Source organism: Mustela lutreola, chromosome 7 (assembly GCF_030435805.1).
Source record: "Mustela lutreola isolate mMusLut2 chromosome 7, mMusLut2.pri, whole genome shotgun sequence".
Classification (NCBI taxonomy): domain Eukaryota; kingdom Metazoa; phylum Chordata; class Mammalia; order Carnivora; family Mustelidae; genus Mustela; species Mustela lutreola.
Window position 1 is genome coordinate 4,901,329 of NC_081296.1, and position 25,423 is coordinate 4,926,751.

The following is a 25,423-nucleotide window of genomic DNA, read 5'->3' on the forward strand; positions in this document are numbered from 1 at the left end:
GTGAGCTGAACACAGCAGGTGGGGTCGGGTCGGAGAGGGCCAAGAGGCGAGGTTGAGCAGACAGCTGGGGGTCGTGGCACGTAGGACCTCCCAAGGCATCAAGGGTTTTGGAAAGGTGTGGCGTACGAGACCTGAGAGCAAGGTTACGGGCAGCGGGGAAAGGGACGGGTCAGAAGGAGGGAGAGACCGGAGACAGAAGACGGGTCAGGAGGCCACCGTGAACGTCCAGCAGAGGAGTTGTGCTAGCATCCACGGCTGGAGAGGAGATGAGGCGGTAGATGTCGCCAGCTTCTGTGTGGGTGGGCGGGGGCATGAGCAAAGGAGGGAGGGGGCTGAGTTTGCTGGGCAGGAAGGGGCACTTATCTGCGAGTTCACTGTGGTCCGGCCAAGGGACTATTCGTTTCTGAGGATAGCAAAGCAGCTAGGAAAAGATGCTACGGCTTGAAAGCCCGACGGTGTGGACCCCAGAAGAGACGTATTACTTAGCCCCTTAGTCTCTGGGCTCTGGTGAGATCCAAACCAGAGAGAAAGAGACTCGCCCAGTGCCTGGCCCGTAGAAGGCACCCGGTGGGTGTCATTGCAATTCGCAGTCCACTGGGAATCGGTGGTTACGTTGGATGCGCTTTTTGGAAATCGGAGCGGCCTAACTAGTAACTAAGCACAGAAATGGTGTCCGTTTGGTGTTGAGGACAGCGCCTTGTTTTTATGGCATGGGACACGTTCTGACCCCGTTTGCAAACATTTTCTCTGGCATCGTCTTTCTTCATACAGAGACGTGTTTAAAAAAAAAAACCAAAACAAAACAGCCTTTTGTCCCCATTCAAAGAAGGGCTTTACCCCCCTGCCTTCATGTCACAACATACGGGGAGGAATATCCCACCTCCTCTCTCTCTCCCTTTTATGCCGGGACCCTGGAGGGCAGCCAGACAAGGTGGGGCTTATCTCATCTTCAGCACCGAAGGGGAAGACGGAGGGTGTGCAGTGCTGAGCCTCTGAAAGCTGTGTGTGTGATTTTCAGCTGGTCTCTGTCCCAACACGAATTGAACTGTAAACACAGGAGAGCAGCTGCTAACAGGTGCCTACGGAGTTGGGTGGCCAAGTGCCCCGGAGGCCCGCGCTCATGGCGCCATCTTTACGGGTCCTCCAGGAGTCCCCTCCGCTCACGGTCCAGCCCCGGGATACGGAGTGAGTCGGGGCATCACACCCTCTGTCCTCACAGAGTCCCGGCCATGATGGGTGGGATTGTAACCACACGAGAGAGCCACTGAGAACACGGTGGAAATCTACACCGAAAGTTCCAATACCTGTTTAAGACCTTCAGAGAGAAAGGCGAGGTCACTCCTTTACGGGTGCAGGAACCATGACTTTGGGCAAGTAAGAGAAACCAGTTGAGTTCAATTTAACAAAATCTAAAAAAAAAAAAAAAAAGCATGGGGTTGGATTTATTGTAAGGACCAGGCGGCATCTCCTAGAATCAGAGGCAGGTGTAAAGCCAGGCCACACAAAAGGACTGGAACCCAGAGAAAAAGCACCAGCCTAGCTTCGGTCGGTTGCATCCATTCATTGGTCCAATATGTTGGCCTAGGACTCAGGAGTTCTGCCGAACAAACACGGCTCCAGGAGGGCCACCCTGAAAAAGGGCAGGTCAGTCATATAGGGCCTGGAGCACAGTCAAGACCTTGGCTCACAGCAGAGACTTGGGAGGCCTCAGACTACGGGGGTCTTTGAAACCCTGCGAAGGTGACCGACCCAATTCAGAGGGCGTGGACCGGGCAGCAGGAGGTAGGACTATTCAGGAAAGAGATGGCCACACCGAGTAGATCACAAACGGCAGTGTCCATAACGTTTCCTTGTCTCTGGACCACGCCCCCCACTACCGCCCAGACTCCAGGACAGCAGCGTCCACTTAAGAGGGCCTGGACAGACTGACTTGTATGAAACTCCCATTTTTGGTAGATCGAAGTGGTTGAACACGGACACTTTCATATTTCCAATTCCATATGTGGCCCGTGTACGTTGAGTTGAACTGGGACCCAGCTCGAATCTTCAGTGTGAGACCCTGGGCAAGCTGTGGGCTTCATGGTTTTCAAGGCCCGTCCCTGCTCCCAGGCGCTGGAAAGACAATACTAGGGACACACAGAGACTCAGAGGCCAGAAGAAGCTGGAGTCGGGTCCCAGCCGGGCACCATCGCGGCCCCCGCAGGCCCCCCGAGCTGACAGGGCCGCCGCCTCCCTTAGCCAGGACTGCTCTCTCCCACTTTATGGTGAAAAGCAAGGACTAACTTTTTCCAGCTGGAACCTCTGGAAGGTCTGAGGCAGCACAGGCAGCTTGGGCTGGACGTAGGCCAGGTCCTGGGCCGCCACTCAGCTCGGCAGAGGAGGCCAGAACCCGAGGCGGGGGCTCCTTGTGCTGCTGGCCGCTCCTTTGGCTGTGACACACGCATGGGCTGCAGCCCCCAGTGACCAGGCTGTGGGCCCCGGGGGACCCTGCAGGCATCCACTCTCAGCACCGCCCGGCGGGCAGGAGGCCCGAGGTCCTGATTCTTCAGGGCAGCCCCTCTCTGGCGGGGGGGGGGCGTGTGCTATTTCCAGCAACTGTCCTGTCCGGGAGCATACAGCTGGGGAAGGAAGGTGGCTTTTATGGAACGCCGACTGCATACCCGTGCTTTCTGAACCCCTTTGTATACACTGTCTTTTAAAAGTCTCTCCGAGAAACCAGTATTGCCCTGTATGTTAACTAACAGAACTTAAAAAAAAAAAAAAAATAGGAAAGAAAGAAAGAAAATTTCCCCCAAGCGCCCACGAGGCAGAAGAGACTAAGAGCCTTAGGTGTCGGAGAGGAATGGTAGCCTGAAATGTTGAAGGCGGTGAGTGCAAGGAGTTGAGCGAAAGGGGAGACACGGGAGAAATAAATCCGTGAGACGTCAGCACCGAATGCTACGGAGCGACTCCTATATCCACAAGAACCTGCGGAAATGACCTAGAATGGCAGAGCCACTCGGTGGCCCGTGCAGAGCCGTCTGAGGGTCCGCCGTCCGCCAGCGTCTTGCTGTCGAGGGAGCCGGAGAGCGGGGAGCTGCCGGGACTTGCCCGATTTCTCATCAGGGCGACGTGGCTGGAGGTGACCCAAGGACCCTCGCCCCCCGAACATTGTTGGGTTCGAGGACAGCACCGACACGGCTCTGTCCCCCCAGACCCACTCCAGGTGTGGTTCCCGGGAGTAGTAAGAAGAAGGCAGCTGTGTAGGAGCCCATTGGCGCTCGTCGGGGACCACCGCGCAGTTAGGACCCAGGGACCCCGGACGCTCACAAGAACGCGGCCGCCTCCCAGAAACGTGCTGAGGGAAGGAAGCCTCACGCAGGGCTACGTTCTGGGTCGTTCCGTGTACACCGAGTTCCACAGCGGGCGAAGTACCGTTTTGGGAGAACGGTGGTTGAATCTCCCGAGAGGGAGTTGACTGGCACGGGATGCGAGGGAATGTTCCGGAATGACGCTCATGTTCTCGCCTGGATGGGGGCTTGGGTCTCGTGGGTACAGGCAGTTTCCAAAATTCAGCAAATATAGACTCAGGGTTTGTGCATTTCACTAGATGCAGATTTTACCTTTCCAGGTTTGAGGGCGCCTGGGTGGCTCAATTAGTTTGGTGCCCGACTCCGGGTTTCGGCTCAGGGCATGATCTCAGGGTCGTGGGTTCAACACCCGTGTCGGGCCCCGCGCTCAGCATGGCATCCACTTGAGATTCGCTCCCTCTCTGCCCCTCCCGCCCCTACTCTCCCTCCCTCCCTCTAAGATAAATAAATGAATCTCAAAAAGATTTTACAAATGTCAGTGCATCTTGAAATCTGTTTAGTAACAGGCGTACTGAAGCGTTTGTGGGAGAGTGTGCTGGTGCTCGGAGTTTGCATCGGAAACTCAAGGTTGCTTTCTGGTTGGACGGACAGAGGGATGGACGGACGGATGCGTAGTTCCATGGTACGGTAAATACCGCAAAATACTGTGGGTATGCTGGCGGTCATGGCAGACTTCTTGCAACGTGGCTCTATGTTTGGAGAACATTCTGGTAAATGTGGGGGTGTGGTAGGGGGAGCGGCGTCCTGTGGAGGCCTGGGGTTCCCTAGTGGTGAAGCAGGGGTGCCCGGAGCTCAGGGCCTGTTGGCGAGCTTCTCCGAGCAGGGGCCACCATGCTTCCTTCCGCCTCTCTGTCCCAGCCCCAGAGCGGGACCTACTCGTGAGTCAGCCTTGACCTATGCGTGGGTGGCCCGGGGTCTCCTTCACAGAGAGAAAGGAGAGGCCAGAGGAGCCTCGCCCGAGGTCTCCCAGGATCCTCCGTTACTAAGGGCCCTTCCCCAGCCGGTTTATCAGAGTCCATTTTCTCTCTAAGATCACGGGCTTTTTGTTCACCGCCCGAGGCTACGAGTCACACCTGCCCGTAGGAGTGCAGGGGTGTGTAGGGCCGTCCAGAGGCCGCGGCTGGGCCCCACCTGGGGTCGCTTCCTGTAGGTGTGTTTGAAGTCTCAGGAAACCAGCGGTGGTTTATGCAAATAAATCAGCCGGGAGGAGCCGAGCCCCCGCAGATCAAAGGAGGGCTCCGGCCCAACCTGGAACCAGACTGAAGCGCAGTGTCCCGACCCCAGTCCGGCCGGGCCGCGGGAGGAGCGGGGAGAGTCTGTGCGCTGTGCAAACACTCGTCTCTGCCCTTCCGGGGTTTGTGCGCGCCTGGGAATGGGAGCCCGGGGGGCAGGCCCCGCCGTCTGAAGGGCTGCCAGGCCCGGCTCGCCGCATTCCAGCCCGGCTCGCAGACGCAGCAGGTGCCTGCTCACGGGCCTCGTGCTGCGTCGGCCCCCAGGGGCTCCCGGGGCTGCTCGCCCGAGCCAGGCTCTCAGGTCAGCGCTCTGGGCCCCAGCTCGGGGCGGAATTTGTCACAGCCTGCTCCTTTGTGGGGAGTGTCACGGCCTACAGGTTGCCGTTGGGGACGCTGGCAGACGGGTTGCCGGAAGAGGGGTCCGGTGGAGGGGCCCGGCCGGCAGAGGGGACGGAGGAGCTCCGAAGGCGTCGCGGGGCCCCGGGAGGTCGGCGTGCACAAGAATCTCCAGTTCGCCAGTCAGTGGCCTCGGCCGAGGCTCCTTGTTGCAACAAGCTCCCAGGGGCTGTGCTGCTGATGGTCTCCGGACCACCCTCCGAGCAGCCGGGCCAACGGCCACCCCCCGGCCCCAGGAAGCTTGGGGCCGCCGAGCAAACTCACAAGTAAATATATGACAACCAACTCTGACGAGTGGAGAAAGCCCCCCTGGGCGCCGAGAGAGGACCCCCTTCCTGGGCCAGGGGTTCAGGGGAGCCCCTCCGAGAGCCGGGGGTTAGGCTGACACCCGGTGGGTGAGGCAAGGGCGAGCGTCCCAGGCGTGGCAGCCCCTGAGAAGGCCCCAGGGCAGAAGCAAGCTGGGCATCGTCAGAGGACAGGACCACGGGGCCAGTGTGGCAGGGGTGGAGACCCGAGGCCGCGTGGGGCTGGGTGACGAGTCCCCCCTTCCCCCCAGGAGGGAGGGCAGCCCTCGAAGGGTCTTAAACAAAATGTGCCATGACCGGAGCAGAGGGCTCGTGGTGGGGACGGGGAATGACGGTCCTTACTGGTTCCTACAGGAACGGGTCTCGGACCATGGTGGTGGCGATTGCATTCTTTCTCCCGTGAACTACTTTTTCTAGGGACACGCATGTTTAGGGACATGGGACAGCTGGAGAAAGGAAGTCTCCTTCCCAATACAGTAAGAGGAGGCCTGGTTGATTAAAATGGATATTTTATGAGCGCAAAAACACTTGTGAGAAATGGGCCTTCCTCTTGCCTTCCTCGTCTGGATCCTTCTCAGGCAGGATGGTTTCCTTGGTAACTGTCTGACGCACAGTTCAAACTGGCTTACATGAAAAAGAGCCGTTATTGGCTTATGTGATTGAAAATGTCAGCTTCAGGCAAAGCTGGATCTGGGTGCTTGATGATCCCGTTCTCTGTCTGTAGGCTCTGCCTTCCTCCGTGCACGTCTCATTCTCAGGCAGGTGCTCTCAGCACAGACAGAGGCCCTGGGCAGCTCCAGGCTCCCCAGCCTCCGTGGGTGAGGACTAGCTTCCCAATAGTTCCACGTCCCCTTTCTTTGTCTCGGGTCGTGTGACCATTCCCCAACAGATCCCGGCAGCCAGGGAATAGAATATATTCCTTGGCCAGGCTGGGTCCCGTGTCTGCCTCGGCAGCCGAGGTGGCGGGTCAGCCCCGCCTGAACCACAGCAGCTGGGAGTGAGGGACAGAGGGCTCCCCTCTGGAACAGACCATGGAAGCATTTTCTGCCCCCACAGGTTCCTGTTCCCAGTTTGAAGGAAGGCCCTGTTCATCATCCATGTGCCGGAGGGCAGCGGGGGGGCCTGTCCTGAGTCCGGACATGGGTCCTGACCCTCCAGGCATCAGGCTGTGTGTGTGCAAACGGAGGTTATTGGGTCGTGCCCCAGGCCCGCAGCTTCAGAGCCCGCGGGTGGCGGTGTGATCTGCACACACGCACATGTGCACACACACTGTCCAGCTCCGCTGCCTGCTCCTCCTGCTTGCGGGGCCTCGAGGGCAAATCTCTCTGCCGCCGCCCTTCCTTCCTCTCCATCTGGAAGGAGGTGTGTTAGGACAGCAGCTCCCCGGTGCAGGAACACTGTGTACACACACAAGGAACCCACAGCCAGCACGGCTCCGACGGCAGGTCGTGCTCCGGGGCTCTGTGGCTCTGAGAACACCTTTCCTTCCCAGCCGTGTGCCGCGTGCCCTAGGCAGGCCCAGTCACCTCATGACCCTCCCTTCTGGCCTCCAGACTCCGGAGGAGCCGTAAGTCAGGTGGACGCCATCTGCAGACGGTGCCCGGAGCGTCGCTGCATGAGGCTGAGCGGTCAGTGGGGAGGGCGTCGCGTGGACTGAACAGCGCAGGGCTGGCTGCATGGCCCGTGTAAGCGGGGACCCCCTCCAACACACCCCTGCTGCCAGCTCCCTTGAAGCCAGTCGTGCCTGACTGCGTGACTGATGGAGCCCTGAGCGGGGCCCTTGCCGTGATGGAGGGCACCGTCTCCGTAACGCGTCCTCAGACGTGTGCCCCACGTGCCTCTCTCCTTCCCACCTGACCCTCCCCTGACAGCCCCTGGGCTCTTCTCCTCACCCCTGCTGGGCAGTCCCCTCTGTCCTCCGACCTTGTCTCTGCCCCAGCACCCGGCTCCTTTCGCTCCGAGGACACACCAAGCTCCCCCTGCCTGTCTCTACTGCACCCCTGCCCTGTCCCCACCTTCAAGTCCTGCTCGAATGTCCCCTTCTCAGTGAGTGCGTCTGTGACCTCCCCGTGCACAGGAGCGGCTCCATCCCCGCGGTCCTGCCTGACTTTCTCCAGCGCCCTGAACACCGTCAGACACACACACTGTGTGTAAGGGCTCCACATTCTTCCTCCGCCCACTGCCCCCCTCCCTAGGCACCCGCGCCCCCCAGACTGTGACCTCGTAACCGACACCGGCAGGTCTTCCCCTGAGCTGTCACGCAGTAGGCGCTTGGTAAATGTGTGCTGAATTAATTCGACTCTGGCGGTGGAGTCCTCCAGAGGCACACCCTCCACCCCTCGCCCCTCCCCGGGTCCAGCCCCGCCCGGGGTCTTTATGGAGAACACGTGGGTGGCTGGCTCTGCTCAGGGCCCCTCCCGCTCGCCTGCCGGAGCCCTCGGAATAAAGTCCAAACCCCTGCCCTGAAGGTGCCTCAGCCCCTGGCCCCTGCCCTCCGTCACCCCTGCAGCTCCTTGGCACCTGCCATCAGGCAGGGGCCCCCTGGTGTGGAGGAGGGCTCTGCGGGCCATCATGGGGCCCTCGGAGGGGTAAAGCAGGCGGCTTCCGGGCCAGAGGTGACCAGGAGAAGGCAGGGGACGTTTTGCAGAAATCTCTGAAACAAGTCGGCACACATGGCCTAACCGTGGGCCAGGAGACATGTGCGGCCAACTGCTGATGCTGGTATTTTCGGTTAAAAAACACAGTTGATGAAGTGTTTATTGCCATAACCCCTCAGCCAGCTGGGGGAGGACACACAACCGGCCGGGAAGGTGTATAGCCTGGTGGTCGCACGGGGAAGGTTCTAGGCCCTGACTCAGGGTCCTGGGAGACGCTTGCCTTCGAGGTCATGGATCTGTGGGATCAGGCTGCTCTGGGCATTGGCTGACCTTTGAGCTGCTGGCCCCGAGGGGTTGCGGGGCTCTGATGGCCAGGGCGGGGTGCTAGGGATGAGAGCCCGGTGGCTGGGCAGCCTCCCCCACCCCAGCTCAGACTCACCCTGCCCTGGGGGTGGGGGGAGGTGGAGGGTGGCCAGCAGAGCTTCTGTCCCTTTTACAGATGATGCCCAGCCAAGCCCGAGGTGGGACCCACATGGGCTCGTCCTCAAAGTCGAGGGGCAGCTCCCGTCCCACACACGGCTTCCCTCACCGATGTATAAGGAGGCTGAGAGGTCTAGGGTGTGGGGTGGGGAGGGGGCACCGCAGCCTTCCTTCCACATGAGAGCCACTGACTTATAGCCACTGGATGAGCTGGGCAGACCAGACCGACGCCCCCCGTGCGGGGCGGGCAGGGAGGTTCCTGGGAGAGGAATCCTGTCCTGGGAGACGCCCTCGTGTGCCCTGGCTGGGGCACAGGTGACAGAGCCTGGCCCCCCGTCTCTCTGCAGATGAGACAGGTGGCTTCCACAGTGAGGCCGAGGCGTGGAGGGGGCTCCCGTGGGCCGGTCACCGGGGGGCAGGCTCTCCTCCCCGTGCGGAAGGGCTCCGTTGGCGAGGGCAGAGGTGGAGACCAGCAGGAGCAGTGGCCCCAGGACAGGGACAGGCTGATGCCCGCATGTGTGCGGGCGCCCACAGGGACCCCCAGATGGACTTGGAGGGAAGGAGGAGCCCTACAAGGGCCACACTTTGCACGGGATGAGGTGAACTTGCAGATGCTGGGCATCTGATGCCTGGGGACGAGGAATAGGGACACAGGGACACCCGGGTCACGTTTTAGAGTACTCAGTCCCCTCTCCCCGAGAGCGCTGGCCTTAGCAGGGGCCTTCCTCGCTGCAGCCTGCAGTCGGCTCGCGCCGGCCTTGAGCTTGTGACTCTGGGGAGAAGCACCGCATCAGTAATGGGATAGCTCCTCTCCTTTATGATCCTGGGGTGACGTGGGCGGAGAGAAGCAGCTCCAAGGGGACAGATGATCTTTTTCTTCCTCCATTGAGGGAATGGCTTAAGACTTTTGAGAAGAGTTACAGGTACGAAAAGTACCAGTTTGCTTGCATGTGTCCAGTGTGTCATAGCTGTGCCCAACCCCCCCCCCCCCCATAAGCACAGTCTCCCTGGGGCTGAGGCCCCTGCGTCACCCTCCATGTCAAGCTTTTGAGAAGGCGTCTCTGGATCAGCGAGGCCTCATACCTGATGACCAGCCCTTCATCCACGGAAGACGCTCCCGGAAAATCCCGCTTAGCAAGTCAGGCTGAGGGTGGGCGGCCCCAGGCAGCGAGCAGGGCCCGGCAGGGATGACGGCGGCCAGCATCACTCCCGGAGCACGCCGGCTCGGTCATGGCGCCCCACACCCGTGTGCCTCGTTCGGTCCAGACTGGCGCCACCCATCCCCTGCCCACAGCCGAGGGGACGGAGCCCCGAGCTTTAAGGGAAGGGCCGCGATCACGCATCGCTCTTCTGCGGCCGGCCTGGCCCTGCCATGTGGGTCTGTCTGGTGACACGGCCCAAATGGTTAGCGCTCGCCCACACGCCGTCGAACACTCGTGGGGTCGGCCCTGAGGTCTCGGGTGACAATTGTGTCTTCTGAGCCGAGTTAACACTGTCCTCAGATGTGTGCGCACGGGAGCGTCGCCGGGAGGGCTCGCTCACACACGGAGGGCCGGGCTCCCAGTCCCGGAGGTTCCGATTCGGGGAGCCAGGCGCTCCTGGGGGGCTGAGGCGGCGGGGATCTCCACCGGGGGGGCGGAAGGGGGCCACACTCATCGTTTTGATTTCGGTGCCCATGGCATCGAGGGATGGGACCGGGGGCCATTTGGAGGGCGGAGGTCTTCCCTTCCTGACCCCCGGCGCCCCCACGGTGCCTGCTCAGGGGGTCGGGACACACGGCGAAGACACAGACGTTGTCGGCCTGGGGAGCCAGATCGGTGTCGCCGTGGGGGGCTTGGTTCAGCGGCCCAGCAGGACCCGAACGACTTGTGGGCCTCCGTCCGGGGCTGGGGGGGAGCCTCAGTGTGTGTTCGTCTCCCCCCACGGAACCGCAGCGTCTCTCTCCATGGCTCCGCGTGCAGGTGGCTTCCCAGAGGGAACTCCCCGTATCCAGGCAGGTGTTCTGTTCGGAGAAGGAATTTTTAGCCTCTGTGGGTGTATCAAGGGCATCTGAGGCCTGTGTTTACTACCCAAACGAAGACTTGAAGTGATGCCTCGCTTGAGACGGGGGCAGGAACAGATGGGCCCGTCTCCCTCCACCCACTGCCCCTCCCCAAGCAAGTAGGGAGGCGGGAGAGTGACACATGTCCCCTAAGTTCGGGTCGGACAGAAATTCCCCTCTCGGACGCTGGTCTGGATTTCCATCTACTGCTCCTGACGGCACAGGCATGGGCTCCGGCTCCCCGTGCCTCAGTTTCCCCTCTGTAAAATGGGCAGATCCTTGTGTCTTGGCCCACAGCCTGGCAGCACCTGCCTCTCCCGGGAGCGGGTTAGAAAGGCAGAATCACACCCCAGCCCAGCCTGCGTTTTAATGAGTCACTTTCCGCCTGGCGGGGTGGGGCGCTCTCGGCTCTGTCTGTTTGCCTGAATTCTGGTGGCCACTGGCATGGGCCTGCAGGTTCTTGTCCAGAAGAGGTTCTAAGTTGAGCCTGTGTGGGTGGTCTGGTCTGCACCAGCCCCACGGGGGCCCTCCACAAACAGGGGCACAGGCTGGCCTTCCAGAGAGCACAAACCGGGCGGGGGGAGGTGCTGGCCTCGGGTCAGGCATCTCGGTTGATCCCACAGTGACCTTGGAATTTAGGATGAATTAGCTCCGATTTTACCATGAAAGGGAGCCCCAGGTGTTCAGATGATTTCCCAGGTATCAGCCGTGTGGCCAGCATTGAGGCCTCTGGACCACAGCGTCCTGCCAGTAGCTGGGCCCAGCCTTGTCCGGGTTTGGATGACACCAGCCTTGCCATGGGCCAGGTTTGATGGGAAGACACTGTCCCTGTGCTCTCACCGTCCTGACACAGGCCGCCGGATCATCCCGTAGGTCCCACGTCACCCCCCGCCTCCAAGCTGGAGCAAACCCTCTCCCCCACTGCTGGGCCGGCGTCCAGGACTCTCCCGAAGGGGTTTGGCTTCTGCAGCCGTGCCGGCACAGGGTCTCTCGCGCCCTGGGGCCAGTGTGCCGCCGTGCTGGGGCAGTGTGGGCCGGGACACAGGGGCCGGACACAGGGGCTCTCCAGATCCTCCAACAACACTCTGTTCCCTTCTCTCTCTGCAGGTGCCAAGCCCCCAACCCCAGGATCGACCACCTGCAGGAAGAACCAAGATTCAGGCCCCGGGCACGTGAAGGCCAGATGGGCAGACAGAGGCAGTGTCTCCCGTCCCCGTGAGAATTGGGAGCACATGGCCTGGGCCGCCCTCGGACAGCAGAAACGGTGCCGGTCTGAAACCCTGAGCTGATCATGGAGAGTCCTGAGTTGTTCCAAATAACCCGTCTGCCCTCTTCCTCCTTGCTGGCTCTGCAGACGGCTGCCCCCACGCTCTTCAAGGAGCAGGTCAGCTCATGGCCATCAGGCTGCAGCTGACCAGTCTCTGGCCCGTAGCATCCTGCAGAAACTTCTAGCACTGTGGGGCAGTGTGTGTTCTTCCCGGGCCTCCAGCAGCTGGGAACCAGGTCAGGACCGTATCTTGCCAGCAGAATCTCAGCTCCCGTTGCCAGAAATCTTGGAGTGAGCCACGGATCACGCCGGCCTCCCCCCCGGTGAAGAGCTCCCAAGTGAAATCCGAGAGACTCTGGGGACTCGCTTCAACAGAATGTTCCTCGGGCTTTCTGGACTCAGGCACTGGAGCCTCTCCCGGGAGAGACCTGCCCCCCACCCTGGCCACGTGGGCGTCACCTCTCTGGGCAGGAGGCCTCTCCGTCTCCCGGGGCTCAGACAGAGACACGGCAGAAGCCTCTTGAATGTTGGGGAAAAGAGGCTTAGAGCCTTCGCCCTCCAGGTGGCATTGTGTGTGCGCCCAGAAGGGGAGTGTGTGTGTGTGTGTGTGTGTGTGTGTGTCCTCGGTCTCTGAAATAACCTGTGTTGCAATCAGAGGTTGTCAGAGCCACAGGTCCCTGAATGCCCGGACGGCCTCTCCACGTGGGAATCTGAGGCCCACTTCCCAGGGGACCCCTGGAGCTGGGGCAGAAGGGGTGCCCTCACCCAGACTGTCTCCCATGCCAGCCCCCACGACCCTGGGAGCCTGTTGTATTCTGTTAGCCAGCGGAGCTGCCAGCCTACGGCCTGGAAGTCGGGGCGCCCCTCGGAGGACCCCATGGTGATGGGGGGTTTCTCTGTTATCTGCAGATAGCAGCTATCTCTGGTTTTCCTAACCTGATCCAGACTCGGGAGCGGGGCTCCGGCTCTCCCCTGAGGGCAGTGCCGCCTCCCTGTCCCTGGAGCCCCTCCTTTCTAGGAAAGCAGACACTCCTGCTCTGGGGCCCATGGGAAAGGCGCCGTTCCCAGAGGCCGTGATGCGAGGCTTCAGCAGCCGGCCGAAGCGACTAGAATGGGCCTGTTGTTCTCGCAGGCCAGGCCCGGGCCAGGCAGGGAGGACACTGCAGGCACCGAATCTGAGAGTATCGGGTTCTCCCTCCCGCCTCCCAGCACACCTGCACAGAAGGACGCAGGTCCAGCGTGGGGGCCCCTGCTCGGACCTTCCTGCATTCCCCAGCTCCCCTGGAGCACCCCAGACACTTTACCAGGAGCCCACAGGCCAGGGATGGTCAGATTTGTCTCTGAGCTAGTTCAGGGGAGGAGCCTGTGTCTGGCAAGAGGGATTTGGGCCCTTTTCTCCCTGAGGGAAGAAATGTTTCTCTCTGGGCATAGCTGCTGTCATGCCTGGGATAGGACCCGGGGACCCCGGCAGGGAAGCCAGAGCTGGTCACCACCCGCCCAAGCCCAGTCTGAGCGATCTGTGTGGCCACAGAGGGACAAACATGTTTTCTGCGTGCATTCTGTTCTAAAAGGGGAATCTGTCATTTTTTTTTAATTTTAAATTTTTTATAAACATATATTTTTATCCCCAGGGGTACAGGTCTGTGAATCGCCAGGTTTACACACTTCACAGCACTCACCAAAGCACATACCCTCCCCAATGTCCATAATCCCAACCCCTTCTCCCAACCCCCCTCCCCCCAGCAACCCTCAGTTTGTTTTGTGAATTAAGAGTCACTTATGGTTTGTCTCCCTCCCAATCCCATCTTGTTTCATTGATTCTTCTCCTACCCACTTAAGTCCCCATGTTGCATCACCACTTCCTCATATCAGGGAGATCATATGATAGTTGTCTTTCTCTGCTTGACTTATTTCACTAAGCATGATACGCTTTAGTTCCATCCATGTTGTCGCAAATGGCAAGATTTCATTTCTTTTGATGGCTGCATAGTATTCCATTGTGTATATATACCACATCTTCTTGATCCATTCCTCTGTGGATGGACATCTAGGTTCTTTCCATAGAAATCTGTCATCTTTTTAAGTTCCTGTCGTGGGGTTTATCTATACAGAGTCCCATCTTCACTGTCTGTTTGAGTGAAAGGAGAAAGATAAGCAGCTTTCGTAAAATAGAAGCTTAACAAAATAGAAATTTAGTTCTCTCACACATAAAAATAAAGCCTGAGCCTAGGGCTGTTCTGTTCTCCATAGGGTCAGGGCCTCGATGTTTCTCTACATTTGCTTTGCCAATGTAAAGCAACATGGCTCCCACTATGCAGCCCAAGATAGCTGCTGGAGATCCAGCCATCACATCCACATTCCCTCCAGCAAGAGGGAGGGAGGAAGGACTTCTTGCTTTCCCTTACAGGCATTTCCTGGAATTCATACACCATACTGGGTTGGTGTTGGCCAGAACTTTATTCCAAGGCCATTGTGCCACTTACATAAGAGAACCCAGAAAGGTGGCCTTTAGACTAGGTGACCGTACACGCAGATAAAAGCCGGGGGTTCGTTTCCCAAGGAAGGAGGGAACAAATGGGGGCGATTGTCTCTCGTCATCTCCTCTTGCTTTGGATAGGTGATACACAGAGGGCGCGCGACACACAGACTTCCTGTTGTCGAGACTTTATCAAGATGTATTTTAGAAACGTAGACCCATAAAACCGGAGCCAAGGTTAGAACTCAGCCAGTCCACAGCCTGGTCTGCCAAATTAAGAAACTGAGGCCCAGAGAGGTCTGTCCAAAGAGCTGAGCTCACACAGCACGTCCGTGGCATCTGGTTTCCAGCTCATGTTGCGTGGGAATATTTTTGGTTTTCTCTGCTCCTTAAGAAAAAAGCTTTACCCTGGAGGGGCGGGAGTGCGGGCCCCGAGGATGAAATTCCATCCATCGCCGGGTCTTTGAGCTGCAGGCCCCGGGCGGGATGGGGACGATGCTTGCGTGCCCCGGTCTGCCCGGCCCTGAGTCATGGCGGCCGAGGACTCTGCCCCGGCGGGCCCTGTCCCCGTGTGTGCCAGGGACCGAGTCTGTCGGTGCCCGCCTCAGCCGCGGACTCTGGCCCGCTGAGGTCCCGGGTCTCACTCGGCGTGCTTCAGTTTCAGGGAGCCGCCACCAGGATGGGAGCTGCTACCAGACAGGACTTCTCCCTCGAGGCGATGCTGACCCTCAGCTGGCTGGCCCTGGCCTGCTTCCCTGGGGCCGTGTCCACAGGTGAGCCACCACGGCGCGTGGGAGCTCGGTGCCTCAGTGGAAGGAGAGGCTGCTGGGGGCAGGAGAAGGAGCCCCAGGGCAGGGGCGGGGCGGCTGGGCTCTGGCGGGGCCCTGCTAACCTCCCATCCTGGGCCTCTGTTGTAAGCCACAAAACAATGGGGCTGGACTAGACACAGGCTTCCATGCACCGCGTCCCTGGCAGCCAGACGCAGGCCCCAGACACTGGGGCTGGCCAGGAGGGGACCGTGGTCACCTGGCAAGTTCAGGCTCCTCGAGGGGGACACCTACTTCTCACTCCTAGCCAATTGCTCTCCATGTGGAAGTGGGGCCCCATTGTGGGAGCACATTAATTTTTAAGAGAAGCCAGAAATTGAGATTTTTGTGTTAAATCCCCTTCTGGTTAAGAGTTGACAACCAATTCAAATGTTACAAACTGCTTTGGGGGAAAGGGGCGGTCCAGAGAAAAATATCGCACATCTGAGCACAAGCCTGCCCCTCCGCCTGCGTCCAGAGTTCCCTCCTCGCTCTGTCTTCCTAAAATCTGGGGACCACTAAGCGTCTTATCGGCTGCGATGCCTCACGCGAGGTCTGCTTTTCTGAGCTCCGTGTCGGCTCTTTCCTGGATTGATTTTGAACAAACAGGCAGAAGCTCAGGGCAGGTCTTCGGGGACGATAGGAAACGGCCATCAGGGAAACAGACTTGGGGGAGCACTGGGGACCACGTGTCCGTTTCGAACGAGGGTTGTGAGCCACGGTACCTTCCCCCTCGTGGCTCACTCTGTTGCCGTGGCTCCTGCCGGCTACTTTTCTGCAGCAAGGATGAAGGGGCTTTCTTCTGTTTTGTCGTTCTCGGGCCGTGGAGGGCAGGACATAACCTCCCGTCGTCACGAGTGGAATCCCTTCGGTGTGATTCTCGTGGAATCTTGTCGGTCCAGCGGGGACGGGGCAGGCAGGGTGGGTGTTAACACTTGGTGAGATCGTGGGCAGCGTGGCCTGAATTCATCCATTTATTCTTTGTGAACGTCAAGGCTCATGGGTGCTTGGCCAGGAGTGGGGCTCCGGGGTCTGTTTTAAGATGACCCCCCCTCAGGGCCGTAGGGAGGTCTCCCCAGGTACTTTTCTGCCACAGCCGGGGTGTCTTTCTTTGGTCTGGGTGCAGACAGCTGGGAAGGAGGCCAGGCTCTGGCTCTCCCGGTTCCTGGTCCTGTCTGCTGTCTCTCCCTCTGTGGCCCGAGTGCCCCGGGCTTGCACTCACTCTCCGCCCACTGCCTGCCCCTGCAGCCCTCCTGGGAAGGCCGGCTGCCCTGCAGATGTTCCAGCCCAGGCTCTGACCATGTCCAGCCCCTGGCTGGTCCCCACAGACGAAAACCCACTGAAACTAACCTTTACCCGATGCAAATATCCAGCTCTAATGAAAGAGCCTGGCTTGTGACCGCCGAGCTTCTCCTGTGGGGCCAGCACTGCTAGTGCAGGGGGGCATGGTCTCCTGATGGCAGAAGAGCCTTTGGGGTCAGCCTGCACTCTTTCAAAACCCAGTTGTGGCGTCGGACTCCATGCTTGTACCTGGAGCATGAAGGGGCAGTAGAGCTGATCCTGGGAGATGTGGGTGGCGAGACCCTGAGGCTTTGTCCCAGAAGCTGGGATGACTGTGGCTCCCTGCCGGGACCACTCAGTCGTCAGTGGGCCTCAGGAGTCCCCTGCACTGCTGTGTGTCCCTTCCTTGGAAGCAGACACTTGGGTCCAGAACTAGGTGGAGGGCATCGTCCTCGGCTGGAAGCCAGTAAGCACTCAACCCACCTGAAGACAGACCCAGGGACAGACGTGACCCTCAGAAGCCTCTCCGGGCCATGGAGTCACCAGAGTCCCTGACCCGTATGCCCCAGGGCTGCTGGATGCTAAAGCAGCCAGCCCACCAGCAGCCCAGCCCACAGGCTCCGGGAAGTCCACTGCCAAGCAAGGACTCCAGTTCTCAGTGTGTTGCCATGACTCGAGTCCCTTGGGTCTTCCAACAGCTGGAAGAGCCGCTTTCCAAACCATGTGAAATTCTCTCCTCCATGAGAGACAGCCAGAGCCCGGGTTCGTGCTGACAGGGAAGCAGCTGGCGGGCAAAGGGGGGTGCTGTGGGGCTGGGGAGGGTTGGGTGGGGCCCCAGCTCTGCTAGCCCGCACTGAAGGTCCCCCCCACACCGAGGGCCCCCCTGTACCGAGGGCCCACCCATGTGCGGCAGAGGAGGGACAGGGGGGTCACTGCTTTCAGAGCACAAAGACGACAAGATGCTGTGGGTTTGGGGGTCTGTGTCTGGGCTGTTGAGGGCAGATAAAGCACGCCTCCCTTCCAGTTCTCTTGAGATAAGTAAATACGGGGCAGACGCTGTCTTCCCAGAGTTAACGGAACAAAAGTACTGCGACACTTTGACCTGACATGCCGGGGATCGCACAGAGTCCCTCCTGGGGTCACGCCTCTGCATCATGGATGCTCTTCTCTGCACCATGTGGCTCCAGAGACACGAGGCGTCCGACGTCCTTCCTCGGAGCCTGGGCTGGAGGTCGCGTCCGTCTTTCCAGCCTGCGCCGGGGACTGGGCCTTCACCTGCCACCTTGGCCCTGCGGCAGGTCTGCCTGACCCCCCACTCCCCACCCCTGCCCAGGGCCCTTAAATGGAGGGGTTCCCCTGCTTTACGGTTTTCGAGGGACAGAGGGGAGGAAGGCATCCGGGCTTGTTCTCTGCAACAAGCCCTTCTTGTTTTGTTTCGTCCACCGCGTTGCCTCCGGGTTGCTCCTGGCTGCCGGGAGAGCCTCCCCACGTCCGAGGCGGTTCCGTGCCCTCCTGCGCCCGCCGTCCGTTGCTGGAGTCGCGCCCAGCCGGCCAGATGGAGACAAGGCTCCTCCTGCTGCTTCCACTGGAGCCGGGGGAGGCGCCTCCCCCACACCCGCTACAGGGCCTCCAAGCTCAGCTGAACATCTGACTCACGAGGCCACCACAGGCCACCCGGCGTCAGGTTCCCTCTGGAGGGTGCGGGGCCCCAGCCACACGGGGCCTGGTTTCTCTGGCACGAGAACGGTCCTGGCTGCTCTCCACAGAGCTTTCCAGAAGCCACCCTGTGTGGCTCCTCGGGGGAGAGGACCCGAGGCCATGGCGGGACAGGTGCGGGAGGTGCCCTGGCCCTGTCTCTCTCTCCCGCTTCCATCCAGTAACGTTTGTTTTGCAAAACTTGGTGGTCTGTAAACAACCTACCGTTAATTAAACATCGGCTGCTTTGTTTCCAAATTGTGTTCTTTTAAAAAGAGACAGTGGCAGTCTCTTCCGGCAACCCCGCGGGCGGGACGTAGGGGTTCCCGCGGGACACGTGCCCCGTTAGGAGGGCTGCTGATCTCAGGGGAGCCTAGGCACGACCTCCACCCCCCCCCCCCGCCGGGAGAGACACAGTCATGCACGGTACCTCCCCACTGAGACGCCATTGGTAATAAGGGGTGCCCCTCCCCCTCGCTGGAGCGAAGTCCTCGGGGGCATGGTGTTTGTATGATGCCTTCCTTCTCGGGTTTCCAGGGGAACAGAGCTGGAAAATTTACCAAGAGTCAGATTCTCATGCGGGAGGAGAGGGGCCGTGTGCAGGCTCAGAGCACCGCTTTCCAGGGGGAGAATGTCTTGGATGACAAGCACTCCGGGCAAATCACCCCCTAGCTCTGGGCCCTGGAATACCTTCAGGAGTCACCCTGCGTCCCTTTTATGGACGGGAAGACTGACCCCCGAGGAAGGACGTGGCTGGTTCACCAACGTGGGAGGAACTGAGACTCCAGGGCTCCTGGTGCCTATGTGGGGGCTGTCCACGTTCTCGAGGCCTCACATGCTAGTAGAGGGGGGCAGAGCACGGTGCGGGAGCACCCCCTGGCATCCCGGGGTCGGAATGGAGGCCGTGACGCTCTCTGTCCTTGGCAGCCGTGTGCCCGGACCAGAGCCCCGAGCTGCAGCCCTGGAACCCCGGCCACGACCCGGACCACTATGTGCACATCGGGCGGGGCAGGGCCCTGCTGCTTGCCGCGTCTGCCACAGTGAACTCCATCCACGTCTCCCAGGGGGGTAAGCTGGTCCCCGACCACCGCCGCACGGCCCGGGAGGCCAGTGCAGGCTGCCCCAGCTCTGACGGGTGGAACCAAGGTCCTGTGCTCCAGGTTCAGGCCGGAGCTCTGTGTGGCTTGAGAGGCCCCCGGCTCTGGGCCCCTGGGAGTGGTGTGTCCCAGATCCAGCCTCGATGATAGCAGTGTTTATGGAGGGACGTCCTTGTTGGGGCTGGGAGCGTTCCCACACATCTCGCCTCCTGATGCTTGCTCCTTGTTGATGGCCGTGCACACAGCCGGGGCTGCATCCACACGGGGAGCCACCTGGGGGCCCGGCAGGCGTGGGAGAGCGGGACAGACGGGCCTTCTTGTCTGCCTGGACAAGGGGGGCTTGGCGGGTCCGCCCTTGCCTCTGCCGTGACCCCACCGCTAACGCCAGCCTTCTCAAACCCCGTCCCGTTCCCCTGTCCTCAGGAAAGCTAGTCATCAAAGACCACGAGGAGCCCATTGTCCTGCGGGCCCGGCACGTCCTGATAGACGACGGTGGGGAGCTGCATGCTGGGAGCGCCCTGTGCCCCTACCAGGGCAACTTCAGCATCGTTCTCTACGGAAGGTGGGCGCTGGCCTCCGGGGACCAAGTGCTGCTCTCGGCCCTGGCGGAGAGGAGGCTTTCCCGAGGGGAGAGGACAGCGGGACGACGAGGCTCCCGTGCCAGGCGAGGATGATCCTCATAGACGGCCCGAGGCAGCCACGAGCAGGACAGACAGCAGTGACCGGGGAGAGACGGACAGGTTCTCTAGGGGTTTGTTTTGTGAGTTACAAGAGTCCCCACAGTTCTTCGATCCTGTCCAGGCTCCGGGAGCCTCTGGGAAAGCTGATTCAGTCCGTTACGATGGACAAGGGAAGGAAGACCTCTGTGCTGGCCTCTGGCTGTGGTCTCTTCACACAGCTGAGGTTCTCAGGAGCAGAAGCCAAGAGTATTTGAGGGTCTGTAGTACGTGGCCAGAGGGGCCGGCATAGAAAACTCTTAGCGCTGGGAACGTGAACTAGTGATGACTGTTTTTGCTCGGCCTTCTGGCCTCGTTTGGGTCTGGTTAGGACGATGTGGGTGACGCTGTCTGCTGGCCTCGGGCAGCCACCATGTGTATCTGGTTCTATGGTGGCCGTGGCGGGAGCAGCGTGGTCCCCTCTGGGCTCAGTGGCCGGTGGAGCGACGGGTCAGCTGACTCCGGGGAGCTGTTTCTCTCGTAGGGCCGACGAAGGAGTTCAGCCCGACCCTTACTTTGGCCTGAAGTACATCGGGGTGGGCCCAGGAGGCACGCTGGAGTTACATGGACAGAAAAAGCTCTCTTGGACATTTCTGAACAAGACCCTTCGCCCAGGCGGCCTGGAGGAAGGAGGCTATTTTTTTGAAAGGAGCTGGGGTCACCGTGGAGTCATTGTTCACGTCATCGACCCCAAATCGGCGACAGTTGTCCATTCCGACCGGTAAGGTCTGCCCTCATGTAAGCACGTAGCCCTTCGTTCCTGACACTCCCGGAGCATGTGCCCCGGCCAGATGTGCCTCTGGGTGCTGGGACACAGCAGTGAGCCAGTCGGAGAGAAGTCCCCCAAGGGAGGAGACACGTTTCTCCCTCCCCGGGCATTTGGCTACCGACGCTGAATTAAGAACGAGGCGGGCACACACGTAGACACAGCATCATTGGAGATCGTGCTGATTCGGGGGAACGACACAAGGAAATGGCGGAGGATAACTAGGGACGCCTGGTTTGCATCTGTGGGTCAGGGAAGACCAGTGTAGAGAAGCAACATTTGAGCTGAGAACTGTAGGGCAAAGATGAGTCAGGGAGAGAGTGTTCAAGAGGGCAAGCAGCAAGTGCAAAGGGCTGGTGGTGAGGGGAGCACGATGTCTGGAAGCGGAGAAGGGCCAGCAGGGGGTGGGGTGCAGACCAATGGCAGCGCGGTCCGGTGACGTCTGGGTTTTTGGCAGGAGCAGGTGCACCATCACTGGACTGTGTCCAGAACATCGTGTGAGCCACTTTACTGGCCATCTCTAATTTACCTTCATGACCCCTGGGAGTAGGCTCTGTCTCGTACAGAGGAAAACACTGGGACTCGGGGGAGTCCATTTGCTCTGAGTCACAAGGCCAGAAAGTGTCGGAGCTCGATGCACACCCGGATCTGCCCAGACAGACCTTTCACCCACATTCCGTCCGGACACCTGTCTTGGCCTGGGGCTGAGAGAGGCCGGCGCACGGGTAACGTGGGAAGCCGGGGTAAGCCCGATGGGCACAGAGTGCGTCCGAGAGCCCTCCCTTTCCACGCGGCACGCCGGCCCCTCGGCGTTGCCTCTGCAATCGGTAGGACGGTGTCCGTTGTGGCGCTCTGGCCTCCGGTGCGTGGCCTATTGAGCTGTGGGAGGAGAAGTCACCCCAACAGCTGGTGTGCAGGTTGCAAAGACGGGACAGCTGCTCCCTCTAAATTTCCTTTGGTGAAAGCCTGGGTCCTGGGCCTCGAGAGCCTGATAGCGGAATGCGTGTGAGTAGACATCTTAATAAACCTTACAGTCGCACAGAGGTGTGCAGGCTATGGTCACGGAGGTTACCGGGAGGGATGAGAATGCAGGCCAGCCCCTTAAAGGTAGGAAGCATGCGGTCAGGCAGAGAGGGATGTGTTAAGGTGTGTGGTGTGGTCACAGCTAGGAGACGGAGACCAGTGGGGCTGCAGCCGGTGGCTCTCCGGGGGCGGGGGTGGGGAGGGGAGGATGAGGGGCCTTGGCGGGGACACACCCGCTTGCACAAACACTTGCAAACCGGTCTGAGGGCTCCGGAGCACCGGTCCCGCCACCCCCCGCCATCCCCGAACCACCGTTTCTCTTGCCCCAAATCTTGGCTGTTCACGCTGGTTTGTTCTTCTAGACCGGTTTTAGAACGATTTTGCTTAAGCCCCGAGACAAATTCTTCTGGAAGTTCCCTTACAGTTGTCCCAGATCTTTAGGTCACATGGCGTGTAGCTGGAGGTCATTACAAAACCGCGTCTTTCCCTCGTGTACGCTCGTGCCGGGTGGGGTAGGCTGCTGTTTGAGATCATGCATCGTGGGTGTCTCCTCTGTGACAGTGGGTTACCTCTGTCGAGTTTGGGAAGGTGGGATTTTGCCGTCACGAGAGCTCCCTTTCTTTAGACAATCCCAGTCTTGGGGTCTGTGGAGGGCACATTGGTTGCTGGAACGCATGCATGTGCTTAGACGTCCCATTTCGGGGAGCCGCTGTCAGGGCAGTGGAACCGTCGGCTCTGCCCTTCCAGGTTTGACACCTACAGATCCAAGAAGGAGAGCGAGCGTCTGGCCCAGTACTTGAACGCGGTGCCTGCGGGCAGGATCCTCTCGGTGGCCGTGAACGATGAGGGGTCTCGGAACCTGGACGACGCGGCCAGGAAGGCCATGACCAGGCTGGGCAGCAAACACTTCCTACACCTCGGATTCAGGTACCTCCGTCTCTCTCGTTCTGCCAACCTCCAGGACCCCGAACCCCCCCTCCCCCAACCCCAGGCCTGCAGGTTGTTTCTTCACCACGGCGTGCCCCGCTCAGTGCCGGCCTGGGGAGCAGTGGGCGCCCCGGGAGCCCGGATTTTCTTACGAAGCGTAGTCCACTCTGAAAACACAGGTGGTCTCGGTCCGCACGAACTCATTTGTTCGTTCAGCCGCTTACAAAACATCGGCCGGCCGCCTGCTGCGGGAATCCCTGTCTCTGATGAGTCACCAGCTTCATTGGCCTGTTCTTTGGCAAAGAGGCCATCGTGTGCCCTGGGTGGCACGGACAGACGTTTGCTTAGGGAGTCTGTAAGGTGCCTGCCCAGCCCCGCCCCCGGGGAGAGGGGCCTTTGATGCGCTGCCAGGTTTGGTCTGTCTTGGGTTAGAGCTTCGTGCCTGACCTTGGCATGCGCATGGGCAGCCGGCCACACCTCTCCATCGTGTTGAATCACCTCTCAGCTCGGTGGAGGGTCAGGTCCTCTGGCCTGGGGCTGTTTGAAGACAGCAGAACCCCAGGCGGGTTGGGGGCCAGAAGAGCTTCCCCCGGGTTCCAAGTGAAGCTGGTTCCCTGGCTGAGCCAAGCTCCCCCCGGGCAAGGGAGGGGGCAGCTGGGCGGTGCTCTGGGTTCCATGGTGCCTTCTCTCATTGCCCAGGGGCTGCTCCTTCTGGAAGGGTCTGGACAGGGAGCTCAGGCCGTCAGAGATGACACCTTGAAGGACATCTTTTTATCTCAAGGCCTTTCCCCTGAGGGCCACACACGGGTGGGCAGGATGCACTCTTGGTCCCCGTTTGTGCCGACGCGCTCTGAGGGACAAACTCAGAGCGTCTGGAATCAGCAGAACTGAGGTCTGCGGTGGCCGCGGTTGGTGCCCCCAGAACGTGGCTACTGGCCGGTGTGGGCCCGACGGGACGGGCTGAGCTGTCGTGGGCAGCGGGAACAACAGAGTAGTGATGAGAAGCGGGAGCACGAGGGCGGGCGAAGGGCTCGAGGCACAGACGGGCCGGTGAGGATGCGGGCAAGCAGGTTCCCACGAGGGACTGCAGGTGCCGAGGCCCGGGCTGAGCGTGGGGCTCTCCTGAAGGCGGGGGAGGGGGGCAGGCCGCAGAAGGGGGTGCTAGTGCGGGAGGGGACAGAGATGAGGCTGAGGAAGTGGGCACAGGAAGACATTTCTCTGCACCCGCGAGCTTGGCTTTCCTCCAGAGGGCCCTGGGGAGCCACTGATGGGTCTTAAGCGAGAGAGCCACCAACCAAATCCCCAAGTCAGTAGACACTTGCTTTCCAAAATGGAAACAAAAACAGCAGAAGGTCTTGAGTACGGTGAGCGATTGCGGTCCCACGGTGAGAGGGCAGAGCGGGACGAAGACGGGCGTCAGGGGAAGACAGAAACGGGGTGGGAGACCTTCCTGCCTCGGAGCCAGCTTCAGCGGAGGACGCCTTCCCCGGCTTCTCCTCCTCCGTCCCCCGCTGTGAGCGAGGGGCCTCTCCCGACCTTCCGAGGCTCCTTCTCTCCCGGACCCTCCGTCCTTGTTTTCCCAAAGCTATCGGAAGCCTCGCTCCGGCCCCCGGCTGGGCCTGGCGGGTGGGTTGGTTTGTAGGGCCGCGGGCCTGTTCGTTGGTGATGCGTGCCCGTCTCCCACCGGAGTGGGGTTAAGAGGCTCTCGGCGAGTAAGCGGCCGGCGAGCCAGGAAGGGCGGAAGAGAAGAAGTTCTCTTGATCTCTGGGAGAGGGAAGCGCGGCTGCCGGCGGGTCTCCCGGGCACAGCGGAGAGGCCTGCGTGCTCCTGGGCTCCGCCGCTGCTCTGCCTCTGGGACAGGCCCCGGCCGGTGAAGAAGTTTCCCTTTTGTTGTTGCTTTTACCAGACACCCTTGGAGTTTCCTCACCGTGAAAGGAAATCCCTCCTCTTCGGTTGAAGACCATATCGAGTATCACGGTAATAAACAGTTGGCGAGAGGCAGAACCCCCTCCCGTGCTCCCTGATCGAGAGGCCCGGGTCGTTCTGAGCCGCCCTCCTCCCTCAGAACCCGGCGGAACCCCCCCCGCCCCCCGCCACACACACAGCCACGGTCGCTGGCGTGTTTCGCCAAAGTGGCCAAAGGCGATCGCTAAGACAGTATCTCCGTCTGCAAGGAGACGGCCACTGACTTACTCAGAACAAGGGACCTAGGACAGGCGAGAACGGGGCCAGACCCTCCAGGGGGAATATTTGGAGCTCGAAAGACACTTTGGGTGGGCCCTCACCACCTGTGGGAAAGCCCCGCAGGTCCTATTCCCACATAGGAATCCGCAGGAGAAATAGGGCTTCAGCTTTGTCAGCCACGGAGATGAAATCTTCAAAACTGAAGCAAAAGAAGGGACCGTAGAAAATCTGCTTCCCCGGTAGAGAGACGGGCCTGACATGGTTTTTGTTTCTAAGAAAGAGTTCAAGATCCTTGCGTGCTAGGGGTTGGCTCCGTCTTGGGGTTATTTACATTTTGGGGGGATGTGGGGGTGGGGCTTGCGGTCACCGACACCCCCGCTCTCTCCGACAGGACACCGAGGCTCGGCGGCCGCCCGGGTGTCCAAAGTGTTCCAGACGGAGCACGGGGAGCCCTTCAACGTCTCTTCCTCCAGCGAGTGGGTTCAAGGTGAGCCGTTCGGCACGACCAGGAAAACCCGGACACTGGGAGCGAAGGGCAGGACGTTCCTGTCTTTGCACAACAAGGATTTTTCTCGTGCGCCAATAAGACCCCTGGATGCTGCCGAGTAAACTAAATTAGCGAGGGCAAGCTGTCTCTCATTAATCAGTCCCAAGCGGCCAAGAGCCCGGAGGATGCTGTTCCCCCTCTCAGAATCCTCTTTGCGCCAAGCAGCGGTGCTGGGTAGGAAACAGGCGGGAGCAGGACCGGCCCTCGGGCAGCCCGGCGTGGGGGCTGGGGTGCAGA

The 25,423-nt window shown here is 60.3% G+C and overlaps 1 protein-coding gene across 4 annotated transcripts in view; it reads left to right on the plus strand.

Moving 5' to 3' along the window:
- Positions 1 to 25,423, plus strand: part of CEMIP (cell migration inducing hyaluronidase 1) — a 129,291-nt gene that overhangs the window by 57,121 nt on the left and 46,747 nt on the right. For 3 of the 4 annotated variants that reach the window (XM_059179832.1, XM_059179833.1, XM_059179831.1), the window contains 8 exons: positions 11,509 to 12,230; positions 14,803 to 14,917; positions 18,854 to 18,994; positions 19,447 to 19,585; positions 20,224 to 20,460; positions 22,276 to 22,455; positions 24,362 to 24,432; positions 25,031 to 25,126. In XM_059179832.1, coding sequence (XP_059035815.1) covers positions 12,045 to 12,230; positions 14,803 to 14,917; positions 18,854 to 18,994; positions 19,447 to 19,585; positions 20,224 to 20,460; positions 22,276 to 22,455; positions 24,362 to 24,432; positions 25,031 to 25,126 — 1,165 coding nt within the window. In that variant the 5' untranslated portion in view covers positions 11,509 to 12,044. The remainder of the gene's footprint in view (positions 1 to 11,508; positions 12,231 to 14,802; positions 14,918 to 18,853; positions 18,995 to 19,446; positions 19,586 to 20,223; positions 20,461 to 22,275; positions 22,456 to 24,361; positions 24,433 to 25,030; positions 25,127 to 25,423) is intronic. The other variant, XM_059179834.1, reaches the window with a different exon arrangement.